The 13,523-nt window shown below is 63.6% G+C and overlaps 3 protein-coding genes across 3 annotated transcripts in view; 1 reads left to right on the top strand and 2 right to left on the bottom strand.

The window, feature by feature from the left end:
* Positions 1-1,589: 1,589 nt before the first annotated feature.
* EMIHUDRAFT_105361 (hypothetical protein) lies at positions 1,590-4,235 on the bottom strand (the record flags this gene model as incomplete). Its single annotated transcript, XM_005762671.1, has 2 exons — positions 1,590-2,588; positions 3,780-4,235. 2 exons carry the CDS (start codon positions 4,233-4,235, stop codon positions 1,590-1,592), a joined length of 1,455 nt encoding a protein of 484 aa, XP_005762728.1.
* Positions 4,236-8,045: 3,810 nt separating this feature from the next.
* Positions 8,046-8,771, top strand: EMIHUDRAFT_216024 (hypothetical protein; the record flags this gene model as incomplete). Its single annotated transcript, XM_005762670.1, has 1 exon — positions 8,046-8,771. One exon carries the CDS (start codon positions 8,046-8,048, stop codon positions 8,769-8,771), a length of 726 nt encoding a protein of 241 aa, XP_005762727.1.
* A 4,080-nt stretch (positions 8,772-12,851) lies between these two features.
* EMIHUDRAFT_216021 (hypothetical protein) overlaps positions 12,852-13,523 on the bottom strand; it is a gene marked incomplete at both ends in the record, with an annotated part of 3,718 nt that continues 3,046 nt past the window's right edge. The window contains one exon of the mRNA XM_005762669.1: positions 12,852-13,163. Coding sequence (XP_005762726.1) covers positions 12,852-13,163 — 312 coding nt within the window. The remainder of the gene's footprint in view (positions 13,164-13,523) is intronic.

Here is a 13,523-nt window from a genome sequence, read left to right as displayed (position 1 = left end):
GCCCCCCCGGCCCATTTAAAACCATCTCCCCGGGCGGGGCGGGAATACCCACCCCCCCATCAGCAGACCCCCCCTCCTCGAAGAGGCTCCCGCCCCCACAACCAGCTCCAATCCCCTCCTGGGGGGGGGGGGTCCCGACCCCCCCAGCAGCAGAGGGCATTGGACCCAGCTCTCCCGGCTCCCGCCTCTTCGCCGCCGCCGCCCCCTCCCACCTCGGCTCGTGTTTTAGCGGTACGCTCGAGGCGGCTGTGTTCACCGCGCCTTCGAGCCCAATACACCTTCGTCGTGTCGAGTGCTGGCGTTTTACTAAAGACTTGTGACCATGTGAGTCTATTGTACTACCACACTAAAAGCCGTATTAGTGAGCCACTCACTCGGGCGTCTCGGCTGACGTTGATCGATCAGCGTTGATCTCTCTAGCCTATCGGTCACCCGCTCGATCCTCGGATCGCTCGCTCGTCGAAATCGATCGACTGAGCTTAAGGACCTTTCTTTTTTCAGTGTCGTGCGAGGGAGTTTTGTTGTAAAATTCTTTTTTCGAAACGCGCGCGCGGCCCGTCGCGCGGCAAAACTGTCAGGTCCGCCGCGACGCGTCGCCGCAATGGCGCGGGCAGCGACGTGGTGGAAGCCATGCGGCTCGCCCTCAAGCCATTTAATATCCAGCACCTCGCCGACGACTGGAACGCTAACCGTACTTACTTACAGCTGTCGGTACAGAGATGCCAGCACCCCCCAGCAGCAGAGCGCTGCTGCTGGGTCCCGAACCCCCAGCAGCAGAGCGCTCCTGCTGGGGGGGGGGGGGGGGGTCCCGACCCCCCCAGCAACAAAACGCTGCTGCTGGGGGGGGGGGTCCGCCCTTACTTTTAATTTGCAGGGGGGGTACCCAACAATGTGGGGCCCCTCCTACCCCAAGGGGGGACTCTTTCCCGGCTCGGTCACGCTGAAAAAAAAACTTAAACGGCGTGCAACAAAAAATCCCCCACCAAGGGGCCCGGGAATCCCCCTGTCCCCTACCCTTTTCACACAAAAAAACAACCTTTAAAAAAAACTTAACAAACAGTGTTGCTTGTGTTAACAGTAACAACAAAACAACCGTGCTCAATGGGGCTCCCCCACAACAATAGCTAAAGTTAGGCCCGCTGAACAAAAATAAAGAAAGGCTGGGAGTGACCCCCCACAATTTCCCGCGTCCAAAAAGGGGGGGTAAAACCCCAAAAAACCCCGAAACCCCCCCCAAAGGGAAAATTTCCTTCGGGTTTTACCCCCCCCGGAGCCCGGGATTTTTTTGGCATTTTCTGCTTGCTGACCACTGAACAACAGTAACAACAGTAGCAAACAGTAACAGCTTGGGCTGGGGAGAACACTTGAACAACGTTGAGGATTTCAGCCAACAATAGTGCAACTGTTAGGCCCAAAGTTAACGTTTGACAACCCTCTAGCAATTACACCGACGGACAGGCTCTCGCCTATTGGCGCGTATCGAAGGTAGGAGATCTCCCTGGCACTACAGAGGAGGAGATAGCTGCACCTTCGTCGGAATTGGCATTCGGGCCGCCCGTGCCGCCAGCACCAGACGGCACGCCGCTCTATCAGTACAGCCACACCCAAGTGACGGCTGCCTGCGCCGCGGCGGCGGCGCCAAATGCGGCGAGGGCGAGCTCAAGGCTCGACTCGTCCGCCTCCGCCGCAACGCGCAACATCCTCCCCACCGGCCCGCCCCGCAGCTCGCACGCTCGCCTCAGCGCCAGAGCGCAGAGCGCCGCCGCCGCCGCCGCGAGCGAAGCGCTCGCGAGCAGCAGCGGCGTGCGGTTGGCGGAGGTGGCGTCGACGTCGAGCCACACCACGTGCAGCGAGCCGCGGGAGTGGTGGCCCCCGCCGCGGCCGCCGCCGGCGTCGCGGCAGCGCCGCCAGTCGATGCGCGGCCACGACTGGCCCGCCGCCTGCCCGCCGCCTCCTTCTCGCGCCATCACCTGCGGGCCTCGCGCCGGCCCTCCGCGCAGCGGGAGACGCTCCCTCTGGCTCTCTCTCTGGCACGCGTCGCTGGCGGCCTCGTCGTCGGACGACTCGAGCTTGGCGAGCCCCGGCGGCGGCGGCGCGTGCGCGGCCACGTGCGCCTGCAGCGCCGCAAACGCGAAGCCGACGGCGGTGAGCAGCCAGCCGCCAAAGTGCAGGTGCTCGCCGAGCACGAGGGTGAAGGCGCCAAAGGCGTAGCCGAGGGAAGTGCCGCACGTCGCCTGGAAGAAGCGGCCGCCGAGCGTGCGCCGGCACCGCGCGCACAACCCGAGCCCCGCCGGCGCGACGACGGCGACGGCGAGGAGGCGGCTGAAGCGGCTGATGGCAAGGCGGAAGAGGAGAGGCACGGCGACGAGCGGCGCGGCGCCGAGGAAGCCGAGGTACACGGCTCCACCGTGCATCGGCAGGCGCACGCGGTCGTCCAAGTCAGAGAGCAGCGCCGCCAACCCCTCCGGGGAGCAGAGCGGAGCGCGGCGGTGTCGTACCGCCGAGTCGAGCGCGGACGCGTCGGCGAGGTGACGCCGCTCGCCATGCTGGTCGACAAACTCGCAGCAGCAGAAGAAGGCCTCCACGTCCTGGTCGTGCGGCGGCCTGCCGTGGCCGTCGAGCATCTCAGATGGTGGACGCGGCCGCGGAGGCAAAGCGCTACACAGAGCGAGGCCGACTGAAAAAAAATTTTGTGCGCGCGCCCGGGGCTAGGGCTCTCTTGCCCGCAACCGATGCCGAGCGTCCGGCCAACTGGGTGCGCTTCTCAGCTCCCCGGTCCTGGGCGTGAGGTTAATGACCGCACTCCAAGTGCTCCAAGAATCCTCCACCGCGCAAAAGAATTACTCCGGGCTCACTTTGGACACGGGTGGTGGGGGTCCCGGGTGGTGGTTGGGAGCAACACGAAGCTGCAGCTCAGCGGAAACAGAAGGAAGAGTGGCGGGCGACACGCCCGCGCACCGACCCACCGGGGGGAAGAGCTCAAGCGGGAAAATAAATAAAGTCCGAGCGGCTGGGCACGCCGCCGTTTGCTTAGGGTACCCCTAGGCTTAAAAGGGTGGGCCCTGGGGCGCCTGCGGCTTAAACGGCTTAAAACCGGCCTAGGCCGGTTTTAAGAGCTGCTGGGCCGCCGATTCCTTAAACGGTCTTAAACGCTTAAACGGTGCGGGAGAGCTCCCGAGGTCGATGGTCCGGGAGGCTCCCCGGTAGACGCCGGAGGCCGGGAAGCTGGCTACAGTCAGCTGGCACGCGTCCCCTATGCGAGTATGGCTCCCGCCAGTGCACCAGACTTACAGATGTGTCTTCAGTGGCGGGTTCGTGCCTAATAACGGCAGTATTGGAGAAACCGGCGCGGAACCCAGCGACGCGTGCCGGTGAGGCCGATTTTCTTAAAGGGACTTAAAAGAGGGACCCCCCGTGCCTGCAATCTCTTAAATGGCAAGTTAAGCCCCCAAACCTCCTCGTTTCTTAAAAGGTCTTAAAAAAATCCGGCCCTCAGAACCCTAGGGGTACCCTAAGGCCGTTTGGTACGGCTTGGGAGCAAGTACGCTGATTGGATTCCATCGTGTCTCCCCCACAGCGCACACCAAGAAAACACAGCCCGAGTAATGTGTGCCTGCGGCCCCTGCTGCATCTTGCTGCTGCTCACTGGTCGCTACGCTATATGTATACGTAGTCCACAGTCCACAGAGAACGAGAAAGTAGCTGCCGGAGCCGGCGTGGCGGCGTGCGCGCCGCGCGGGCGTTGGCATATCACGACAGCATGTGTGTCCCGTCGGCACCAGCCGCGCCACCGGGACCGCGTGGGAGCACGTGGGGCCAAACGCCGTGAGCGGCGAGGCGGCGCCGCGGAATGCGCCGCCGGAGTCCAGAGCTCCAGACAAGTCTGGCCAGTCCGTGCAGAGCGTTCTAGACGAATTTTTAGCAGTCGAGACGTCGTCTGTATCGGCCGGGGAGTCGTCGACTCCGTCTCCGCGCTGCTCCATCCGCGCCTTCAGCGCCGCGGAGCGTTTGCTCTCGTCGGGGTCCGTGCACTCCATCACCGCAGTTCGCACGGGCTCCGGGCTGAGCTGCTCGGCGGTGAGATTGCAGATGGCCTCGACGAGCTGAGAAGGCAGGCGCTGTTGCAGGTACGACTTGAGCCGCGAGAAGTGCTTCTTGCACGTGTCGGCTTTGCGTTTGCCCACGGTGACCTCGCTCTTGTTGCCGAGGTCCAGTGTTGCACGCCAGCGACGCATAATCAGCTCGAGCTCATCGACAGCTTTCCAGCCATTGATCGGGACGGCGCGCTGTCCCGGAGGAGGATCGTGGCGAGCGCGGAGTGCGCCCACGAGCCCCTGCAGTGCAGCCTCCGGACTCACTTCCACGGATGAGCTGCACGCGTCCGAGGCAAAGCTACACAGGACCAGAGCGAGGCCGACTGAAAAAGAATGTAGGTTACTATAGGGCAGGAGAAAAGACGAGCACTTGTTGTGTGTTGTGTGTTGTGGTGGTGTGCGGTGTGCGGGGTGTGTGTGTGTTGTGCGTTGTGTGTTTTTTGCGGAGAAAGAATTTTACAAACAAACTCCCTCGCGCAAAAGAATCACAGCGGCCTCACTTTGGGACACGGGTGGTGGGGGTCCCGGGTGGTGGTTGGGAGCTTGGCTGTTGGGCGCGCGATTTGGGCGAAAGCGAGAAAAAAATTCTGCTAAAAAAGGCTGGTGCTGCACACCGCCATCCCAGCAGCGTGTTGAAAAGGCGCTCTTGTCGCCACCGCGGTGGTGGTCGAGCGCGTCGCGCACACGATAAAACGTGCGTACGTGATGGTGGTGAGCTCGGTCGAAGGTGGTGGGCCGAAAACGCGAGTAGGTACGGCCGCGCGGGGCCACGCGAGTTCCAACCACCACCCGGGACCCCCACCCGTGTCCCAAAGTGAGAATTCCGAGTCTAATCACAAACCTCGCACAACACGATTCAAAGAACTTGTTATGAGAAGAAAGTACCTCCTATCGTCCTATGGCGCTGCGCGCTGGTCCTCTATCGGAGCGGAGGTTGAGGTGTGAGCCCTGGAGGCCCTCGGAATGGCGGAGACTACCCACAGGCCTAGAAGGCCCGCGCGCAGGGGGGTGGGACATTGCGGCCGGTCATGAATGAGTGCGCGACACGCATGTTGCGAGAGCAGCGTTGTTGATGTTCTGCGCGTCGCCACACAGCGGCGGACGGCCGCGCCGCGCGTAAGGAAGCTGTCACACGACAGACAAAGGCGCACGCGCGACAGCAGCTTCCTCAGAAGCCGTCGCCCCCACCGCAGAAAAAGAAAATGAGGCGGCAGAGAGCTCCGCGGCGCGGAACGTCGATACACGTTTGCCGCGGGGGGGCGGGGGGGGGGGGCGGCCCCGCCCCGGGAGAAAATCGCGCGCGGGCCGCGGGTAGGCCGGTACACGCGGACGCGGTTTGTGCTTTGGAGCTATCCATTGTACTATACTACCTGCGCGTCGACGCTCCCGCGCATCACGTACATTCAAGCGCATGCTACAAGTGGCGTAGCTGGCCACTGGAGGTGGATATATGCCAAATATGCGCATCCGCTGATCCGAGCAACTCAAGTCATCAGTCCGCTTTGGCGCGAGCCTTGGCAGCCCGCTGGCCCAGCCCGCTGATCGCCCGAGTCAGGCCGGTTAGGAGGATGGCGACACCGATCTGTGCGGGGCAGCGTGGGGTGTCACTTGGTGCAGTGAGGGCTAAGCGGCAGTCAGCCGATCAGCCGCGCCGCGACGGCGATGGCCGGCCCGACGGTGGAGGCGAGCTGCGCCCAGTCCATCGCCTAACGGCGTGCATGTCAGGCCCTCAAAGCCAAGCGTAGGCGACCGGGGGCGGCCAGATCGCCGGCGCACGTCTTGCCGACTGTCCTTGACTTTGAGGTAGAGGAGGCCGCCGCACGCCGTGATGAACATGAAGAAACCCTGGTTGCGCTGCGCTTTGAGGCGCAATGCGAGCTCAGGGTCGGCAGCCATTTAGCGGCAGTAACGCTGCTGGGCAGCGGCAGCGATGAGTGTCTCCAGGCGCTCACTCGTGCCGACGGCAGCAAAGGATGGAAAGAATTCGTGATCGTCGCGAGCGGAAAGCGGGACCCCCCATCGCTCCTCTGCCGTCAAACTTGCTTCTTCCGTACGCAGGGATGCCTAGGCGTGAATTCACCGCCCTAGAAATAAATTTAAAACGCGTTTATTGCCTGTTTAGCGCCGATCTTACAGCTTATTCGAATGTCTTCTTACGTTGCTTCGTGAGCGATTCAGCCGTCATTTCCCCTCCTTTCACCCGCTCTTCCCCCGCCTTTCAGCCGCCATTCAAGCAACGTTGAAACGCGTTTCACAAACATGTTTTCCGCTCTTCGTCAACACGGTTTGCCTTGAAGTTACCGCACCGACGCTAAATTCAAGCCCCTTCAAGCCAATTTATGGATTATGGGCAGGTGGGCAGGAACACTGCTGCTGCTAAGCACCCGCACCGCCCAGTGAGTAGTGTCGCGGGCTAGGATAAGGACCATGATCTGGCTTCCACAGATCCCACATTTCATGATGAGGGAATCAATGCCGAGCAGCTCCGAGTGCTGCGAAGAGTGCAACAGCACAGCTTGCCAGGCCCTGCTTGCACGCGATGAGACGGTGGAACCCTGCTTGCACGCGATGAGCAAGGGCTCAGCCATGCGTCCTCGCCCCGCGTGCCTATGCCACGAAACGCGGAAGAAGAATTCACCCGCGGTGCGCGCGAGGGAGTTTTGTTGTCGTAGTGGCAAGACGTGCTCTCGACAGCTAAGGGCTAAGTAAGACGCGCTCATTGTTGCAATGTCATTGAGGCAGGAAAGAGCTCGCCGAGGAGTCGAGGGCTCCCGACCACGCCGGACCCAGCCAGGATAAGGCACGCTTGCCTTAAACTGCCATGAAGAGCACTAAATGTGCGATAAAAATCTGTTGAAAGCGCCACAAAATGTGTTTGGAAGAATCTCTCGCAAATGAACAGCGAAGGGCGCAGTGAAAAACGATAGTTAGAGGCTGCGCAGGCCGTCCCGTTTGCTGTGTTTGAAACGCCTGTTGCGCTGCGCGCGCGCTGCCGGGGCTCTGTCTCACTCACGTGCCGCAATATGTGTCACACACGGCGGCTTCTGCCACCTCTCGATTGGTTCCACTTTCTACGCACACCTACCGGGGAAGGGGCGCGTGGGAGCGGGGGCGGGGGCGGGGGTGGGGGCGGGGGAGCGCAGCGCGGGGCGCGCGCGCGCAACAGAGGGTAGGGTGGGGAAGACGGCGAGGAGGGGGCGGCGGCGGCGGCGGCGGCGGCGGCGGCGCGCGCGCGGCGCGCGCGACGGGGGGGCGGAGCAGCGACCGCTGGCGCGGTCGCTGCTCCGTCTGTGACAGACGCGCGCTCTGCCGCTGCAGAGCGCGCGCGCGTCAGGCAAAGGAGGGCAAGCGTGGCGGCGCGGGACGCGCGGCGGCGGCGGCGAGCAGCTGAGCGCTCCGTGAGCGGTGAGGCGGCCGGGCGAGGGCGCGGCGGGTGACGGGTCAAGGGAGCAGCCCACACCCGGCGTCGCTTTTTGAGCGACGCCTGTGGTACGCCTGCGCAGGGGCCGCAGGGCGGTCAGTTGTGGGGCGAGGCGGTGCCGGCCGCGGGACGGGTGCAAGGCGCCGGCCTCGGCGCCGCCTCGGCGCGCCGCACCCGTGACGGGTCAAGGGAGCAGCCCACACCCGGCGTCGCTTTTTGAGCGACGCCTGTGGTACGCCTGCGCAGGGGCCGCAGGGCGGTCAGTTGTGGGGCGAGGCGGTGCCGGCCGCGGGCCGGGTGCAAGGCGCCGGCCTCGGCGCCGCCTCGGCGCGCCGCACGGGCGCGGCGAGCCTCTGAGCGGGAGCCGAAGGTTTGCCTGCGGGAGGGAGGTGGTGGTGGGTGAGTTGACTTTGCCGCAGAGGCCGTCCCTAGCTGTGAACAGCAAAACGGGACAGTATAAAACAAATCTTCAAAGCGCCTTGTATTCATGGTTAGGCACCCTCGCGTACGTGCGGTTGTAGAAGACCTTCATGATCAGCACCACGCTCCTCCGGCAGTGCCCATCCTTCCGCCCTGGCGTGGCGTACGTGCTTCACAACGCCCTCTACCTGCAGCCCTGCGCGCGCAACGTTGCTGCCACCTCGCTGCTCGCCAGCCGTGGGCCCGGGTTTGCGCTGCCGGCCGACTGCGGCTTTGAGCGGCTCGACCCCAACTCGGAGCCCACTGCGGCGGAACTCGCGGCGGTGGTGGACGAGGTGTACGCCGCGAGCACCGCCTCGGCGGGCGCTATGGGTGAAAATGACGCTGGGATCACCTTTGCCGGCGACGGAGAGCCGCTGCTGGCGCTCGAGACGCTGGTCGAGACCGTGGAGCTGCTGCGGGTGCGGCGCAACGGGCTGCCGATGCGCATCGTCACGAGCGGGCTCGTCGGCCCCGAGATTGCGGAGCGGCTGATGGGGTCGGGCGCCGTGGCGCTCGGCGATGAGGACGCGCGGCGCGAGACGCGGATCGCCTCTGTCTCCGTGGCGCTGAACGCGGACAGTCCGAACCTGTACCAGCGGCTGGTCGGGCCTCCGAACGGCGCGGCGGGGTTCGGCCAGGTCTGCGGCTTCATCTCCGCCCTCGCAGAGGGCGGCGTGGCGGTCGAGTGCACGTGCGTGGAGCACCCGGACGTGGATGTCGCGGCGACGAGGCGGCTCGCCCTCGCGCTGGGCGCGAGGGATCTGCGCGTGCGACCGTACTTTGCGGCGAGTTGATGAGACGTTGTGGGGCGTCCGTGTGTCGGCTCCTGGTCGCCCCATCGGGGTTAGCGGAGTAATAAATAAATAAATAAATAAAAACGGACACCTCTCTACTGTGAGATGGGTAAAAAGGAACAGGCCCCCGCCCTTGCGATCTTTGTGCAGGGTTCTTTGTGGGTGTGGTCGGCGACTAGCCGGGGTCGTCCTCCCGATGGGGGACTAGCACTAGCCGTCTTCCACATGGTCCCTCGGGTCCCTGCTGCTCCTAATCTCTTCGTACATCCTCCTGCTGATCTCCGCAAAGTCCTGCTCCCTCCCTCGTCTCGCCCTGCGCGTCTGCTCCGCCTCACCGTCTTCTGCCCTGCGTCGTCTGGCGACGGGTCCTCCATAGTCGGTCGAGGTCGCCGCCCTCCTCGTGCCTCTTCCCAACGTTCCCTCGGCGGCCGATGCCGTCTGCTCCGGCTCCCCAGTCCCCGGGTCTGCCCTGCTCTCGTCTGCGCTAGTTTCTGCTTCGTCCTCACCGGCGTCTCTCCTCTTCCCTCTCCCCTTCTTGTATGCTTTGCACATCGCGTCGATTCCTGTTCGCGTGAGCACCAGCCTGAAGCCCGCCCAGCATCTGAACCGCTCCCTAAGTCGAAGGAGCATCATCAGTCTCACCCACCTCGCTCTCTGCCCACCGACTCCGCTCCCTCCCGCTTGAGCCGCCGTCGCGGCCCTCGTTAGCGGAGTACATCTGGGGCCGTCCTACTTTTTTCGTTCACAGCTTTTCGCAAAAAAATCTTCCCCAAGCGCGAAGGGCTCCCTCCTCCCGCCCCGAATAGGGAGTCCACCGTGCTGCGAACCTGTCGCTGTCCCTTTTGTCAGTAGCAGCAAGCAGGAGAACTAGGAGCGGCCGCACACTGCTCGGTACCCCCCCCCTGCACACCTAAGCCCATGGCCGACCCCCCCCCCAGCAGGAGCGCTCTGCTGCTGGGGGGTGCTGGCATCTCTGTACAGACAGCAGCTGTAAGTAGCATGCGTTCGAGTTGCGAGAATTTATGGTCGGCATCAAAATCAGTGGTCTCACCGGCGGGGCCTCCTACTGCCAACCGGGCTGTGCGGGGCAGTCCAGGGCGAGCCGCATGGCTTGCACCACGTCGCTGCCCGCCATTGCGGCGACGCGTCGCGGCGGACCTGACAGTTTTGCCGGGCGACGGGCGCGCGTGCGTTTTCGAAAAAAGAAAAGGCAGTCCCTTGCTGACAGCTCAGTCGATCGATTTGCGACGAGCGAGCGATCCGAGGATCGAGCGGGTGGCCGATAGGCTAGGGAGATCAGCGCTGATCGATCAACGTCAGCGAGACGCCCGAGTGAGTGGCTCACTATACCCTTGTATGACCTTGAGCTATGCGTGTGGTAGTAACAAGATAGACTCAGATGGTCACAGGTCTTTAGTAAAACGCCAGCACTCGACAGCACGAAGATGTATTGGGCTCGAAGGCGCGGTGAACACAACCGCCTCGAGCGTATACCGCTCAAACACGAGCCGAGGGGGCGGGAGGGGGGGCGGCGGGAGGCGGGAGCTGGGTCCAGTGCGCTCTGCTGCTGGGGGGGTCGGGACCCCCCCCCCAGCAGCAGCGCTCTGCTGCTGGGGGGGTCAGACCCCCCCCCCTAGCAGCAGGGATGGGCTTAGAAGTGCAGGGGGGGTACCGAGCAGTGTGCGGCCGCTCTAGGAGAGCGCACAACCAGTAGGAGGCCCGCGCCTGCCCCCGTGCCGCCGGGTGCAACTTTGTCCTATACGAGAGGGGAATCCCTCCAACCCTCCGTTCAAACTCAAAGTTTGCCTGCACGAGGGACAGCAGGAGGACGGTGGAGATTATGCCAAAGATGAGGTACATCGCCCGGCCCAGTGGCCCTGCTCAACCACGCGACGGCGGCGACCGAAGACACGAGCAGTCGCAATGGCGATTTCGGCGCTCGCCGATGCGAGGTCTTCCACAGAGCACGTTAGAGGATTGCCTGATTATTATTAGTGACTTTCTACCCACACGGACGGCCGAACGAAGGGAACGGACGGCCGAACGAAGGGATCCAATGAATGCAACGTCGAAGCTCAGTGTGTGTCCGCAAAAAAACGCCTCCTTCCGTTTTGTACGCGACCGGCTGAATAAAAATCTCCCTCCCGGAGTCCAGCGCTGTCCAGTCATTAAACCGCCACAAGACATTGCCCCAAGACCGGGCGCGCCACATTTGGTGTCATCTGGTAGCATTTGGTGTCTTTTGGTCACATCTGGTAGCATCTGGTAGCATTTGGTGGAGGCGCGCCACTGTACGCCAGCCAAATTGTCCAGACAAAACATTTGGTAGCATCTGGTGCCACTTGGCCACAGCGGTGGCCTCGTTGGCGGACCCGACGGTGGACTCAGTGGTTGTGAGCCTCGTTGGTGGACTTGGAGATGGCTTCGATGGGGGACCCGACGGTGGCGGACTCGGAGGTGGCTTCGTTGGGGGACTCGGTGGGCGGGAACTCGACGGGTGCCACTTCCGCCACCACTCAAGCCAACTCGCTGAGTGCGCTCTACGCCCAGGTCCGGACACGCTACTTCGAAGCGTCCAGCCCGCCCAAGTCATATACCCAGGGTCTAAAAGCCCTGCGGCGGCTGTGCAAGAGGAAATCTGAGCCTGGCCTTGCCACGTTCTCGCGGCCCCGCCGGCCGAGCAGCGCAAGCTTCTCCGTGGCAATATGCCAGACATTATTGGTGCTGACGCCATGGAGGTGCCAAGAAGACTTGTGAGCAGGGACTCCGACCCTGACTGCCACCACGACACCCCGCAGGCTTCCGTGGTGCCGGCTACCGTATCGAGCGCTAGCCAGACTAAGCTGTGCGGTCGCACCGCACCAGCACCACTCATGACGACCAAGTTGCCGTCGATCTCATCGCTCCGCGATCTCGCCGGAGGAACCATGTAGTGAGCTCAGAGCTGTACACGGAGCGAGGGTCTGTACCGAGGCGTACAGGAACGGACAAGCAAGACTACATCAGCCAGCCGCGGACGTCCGACAAACAGAGCAATGAGCAAGCCGGCCTGACACGTCCCGCACATGTCCCTGTTCACACAGACATCTCGCTAGGATAGAGAGTTATCTATTCATGAAGAGGCGTTCACACTCCCAACACGTAACCGAGGCGCAAGGGCTCCCTCCTCCCGCCCGCCCGCTCGCACCGCAACACCGACAGTCGTGAAGCAAACCACCGCGGCGCAGCCCTCGTCCTCAGCCGGCGCCCAGGCACACATACATGGCACCATCCACAGTTGATTGCCTCGCTGGCCACTTGCAGCCAGCGATCGTGGGTGGCGGCATATTCTCGGCTCTGCATGTCGCACAGGGTTTTCTGCTGACGCCGCAGCTCGTGGGCCTGAACATCGGCTTTTTGTATGCTTATGGTGCGCTCACTTGTCCACTCGAGGAGCTCTCAGGCCGGCGATCGTGGACGCACAACGCGCTTGCGGGCGGCGCCCTGGGCTACATCGCTTTTGAGCAGGGCTTGACAGGCATTCCGTTTGGCCTTGAGCGCCAATTCTCCATGAGGCGGATCCCGCTCGCGACAGGCGCCGCGCTCGTGTACGGAGGGTTGGGTGGATTCTTGGCCATAATTCAGGGCAAGCCGTTGTAGCTGTGGAGCGAGCCGTGCAGTCGCGACACGCGAGGAAAGGCCCAGGGCTCTCAGGCCTCTCACCCGGTCAGGAGGGAGGGGGGCGAGAGAAAAAGGTGTGCGCATGCGCTCGCGCACTCACCCGCCCGCGGATTGTGTTATAATGCGCGGGTCGGCTGCTTCTACTAATATTTGTAGTGATGTTGCGCGACCATCCGGGCCGCCTGCTGGTCACATCTGCTAGCTCGTGGTCATATCCGGCCACATCCCGCGCCGCAGGCCCCGCGCAGCGCACTCCGCCAGCCCTCCGCAGCCCGAACCTGTCCATGGGCCTGGAACCCGACGTCTCCGCCCCAACCTCCTGCAACCGCCTCGCAGCCTCACCTCAAAATCTGCTTCCGCCCGCCTCCGCTCCGGCGGCGGCTGGCCAGCGCGCCGACGGGTCAGCTTTCAAAGCGCCGGTCAGCGGCGGCCGCGCCCCTCCTGCTTGCGCGCGCGCTTGCGCTCGTGCTCCTCGATGATGTCGGAGACGTCCTCGGGGGCGGTCGCCTCCTTCTCGGCCGCCTTTGCCGCCTCGTACCGCTCCTTGAGCGCCGCCTCGTCCAGGCTGCCCAGCTCGGACGGGTCGAGCGCCAGTGCGACGCCGCTGCTGCCCGGCCTGGGTGGTGCACCGCTCGCGCCGCCGCCGGAGGAGGAGGGGGGGGGGGCGGCGCCGGAGAGGTCGTAAGTGTGGGACGAGCCAAAGGCTGCGCCGCCCACCTTGGCGTCGCGCTGCTGCAGCACCTGCGCGAGGCGGTTCCGAGGGGGGGGGGGGGGGGCAAGGAGGGGGGGTTAGAAGGGGGGGAAAGAGGGGGGGTAAAAAGAGGGGGGGAAAAAAAAAACCCCCCCACAAAAGGGGGGGGGGGGCCAAATAACCCCCCCCCCCCCCTGGTAAAATTGCCCCCAAAAAAAAAAACTCCGGGTGTTTGGGCCCCCTCCCCCACACAAAAAAGGGTTTTCGGTGCCCCGGGCCTTTTCGCCCCAAATTTTTTTTCAAAATTCCAACAAAATATGGGCGGGGGGAAGACCCCCCACGGGTGGAGCCCCATTTTAAAGGGCCCCCCCCCCCCGGGGGAAAAGGGGGGCCCCCAAAAA

Source organism: Emiliania huxleyi (genome assembly GCF_000372725.1).
Source record: "Emiliania huxleyi CCMP1516 unplaced genomic scaffold EMIHUscaffold_67, whole genome shotgun sequence".
NCBI classification, from domain to species: domain Eukaryota; phylum Haptophyta; order Isochrysidales; family Noelaerhabdaceae; genus Emiliania; species Emiliania huxleyi.
The sequence above is the reverse complement of the archived record's forward strand: the minus strand, read 5'-3'. Positions and strand labels throughout refer to the sequence as shown.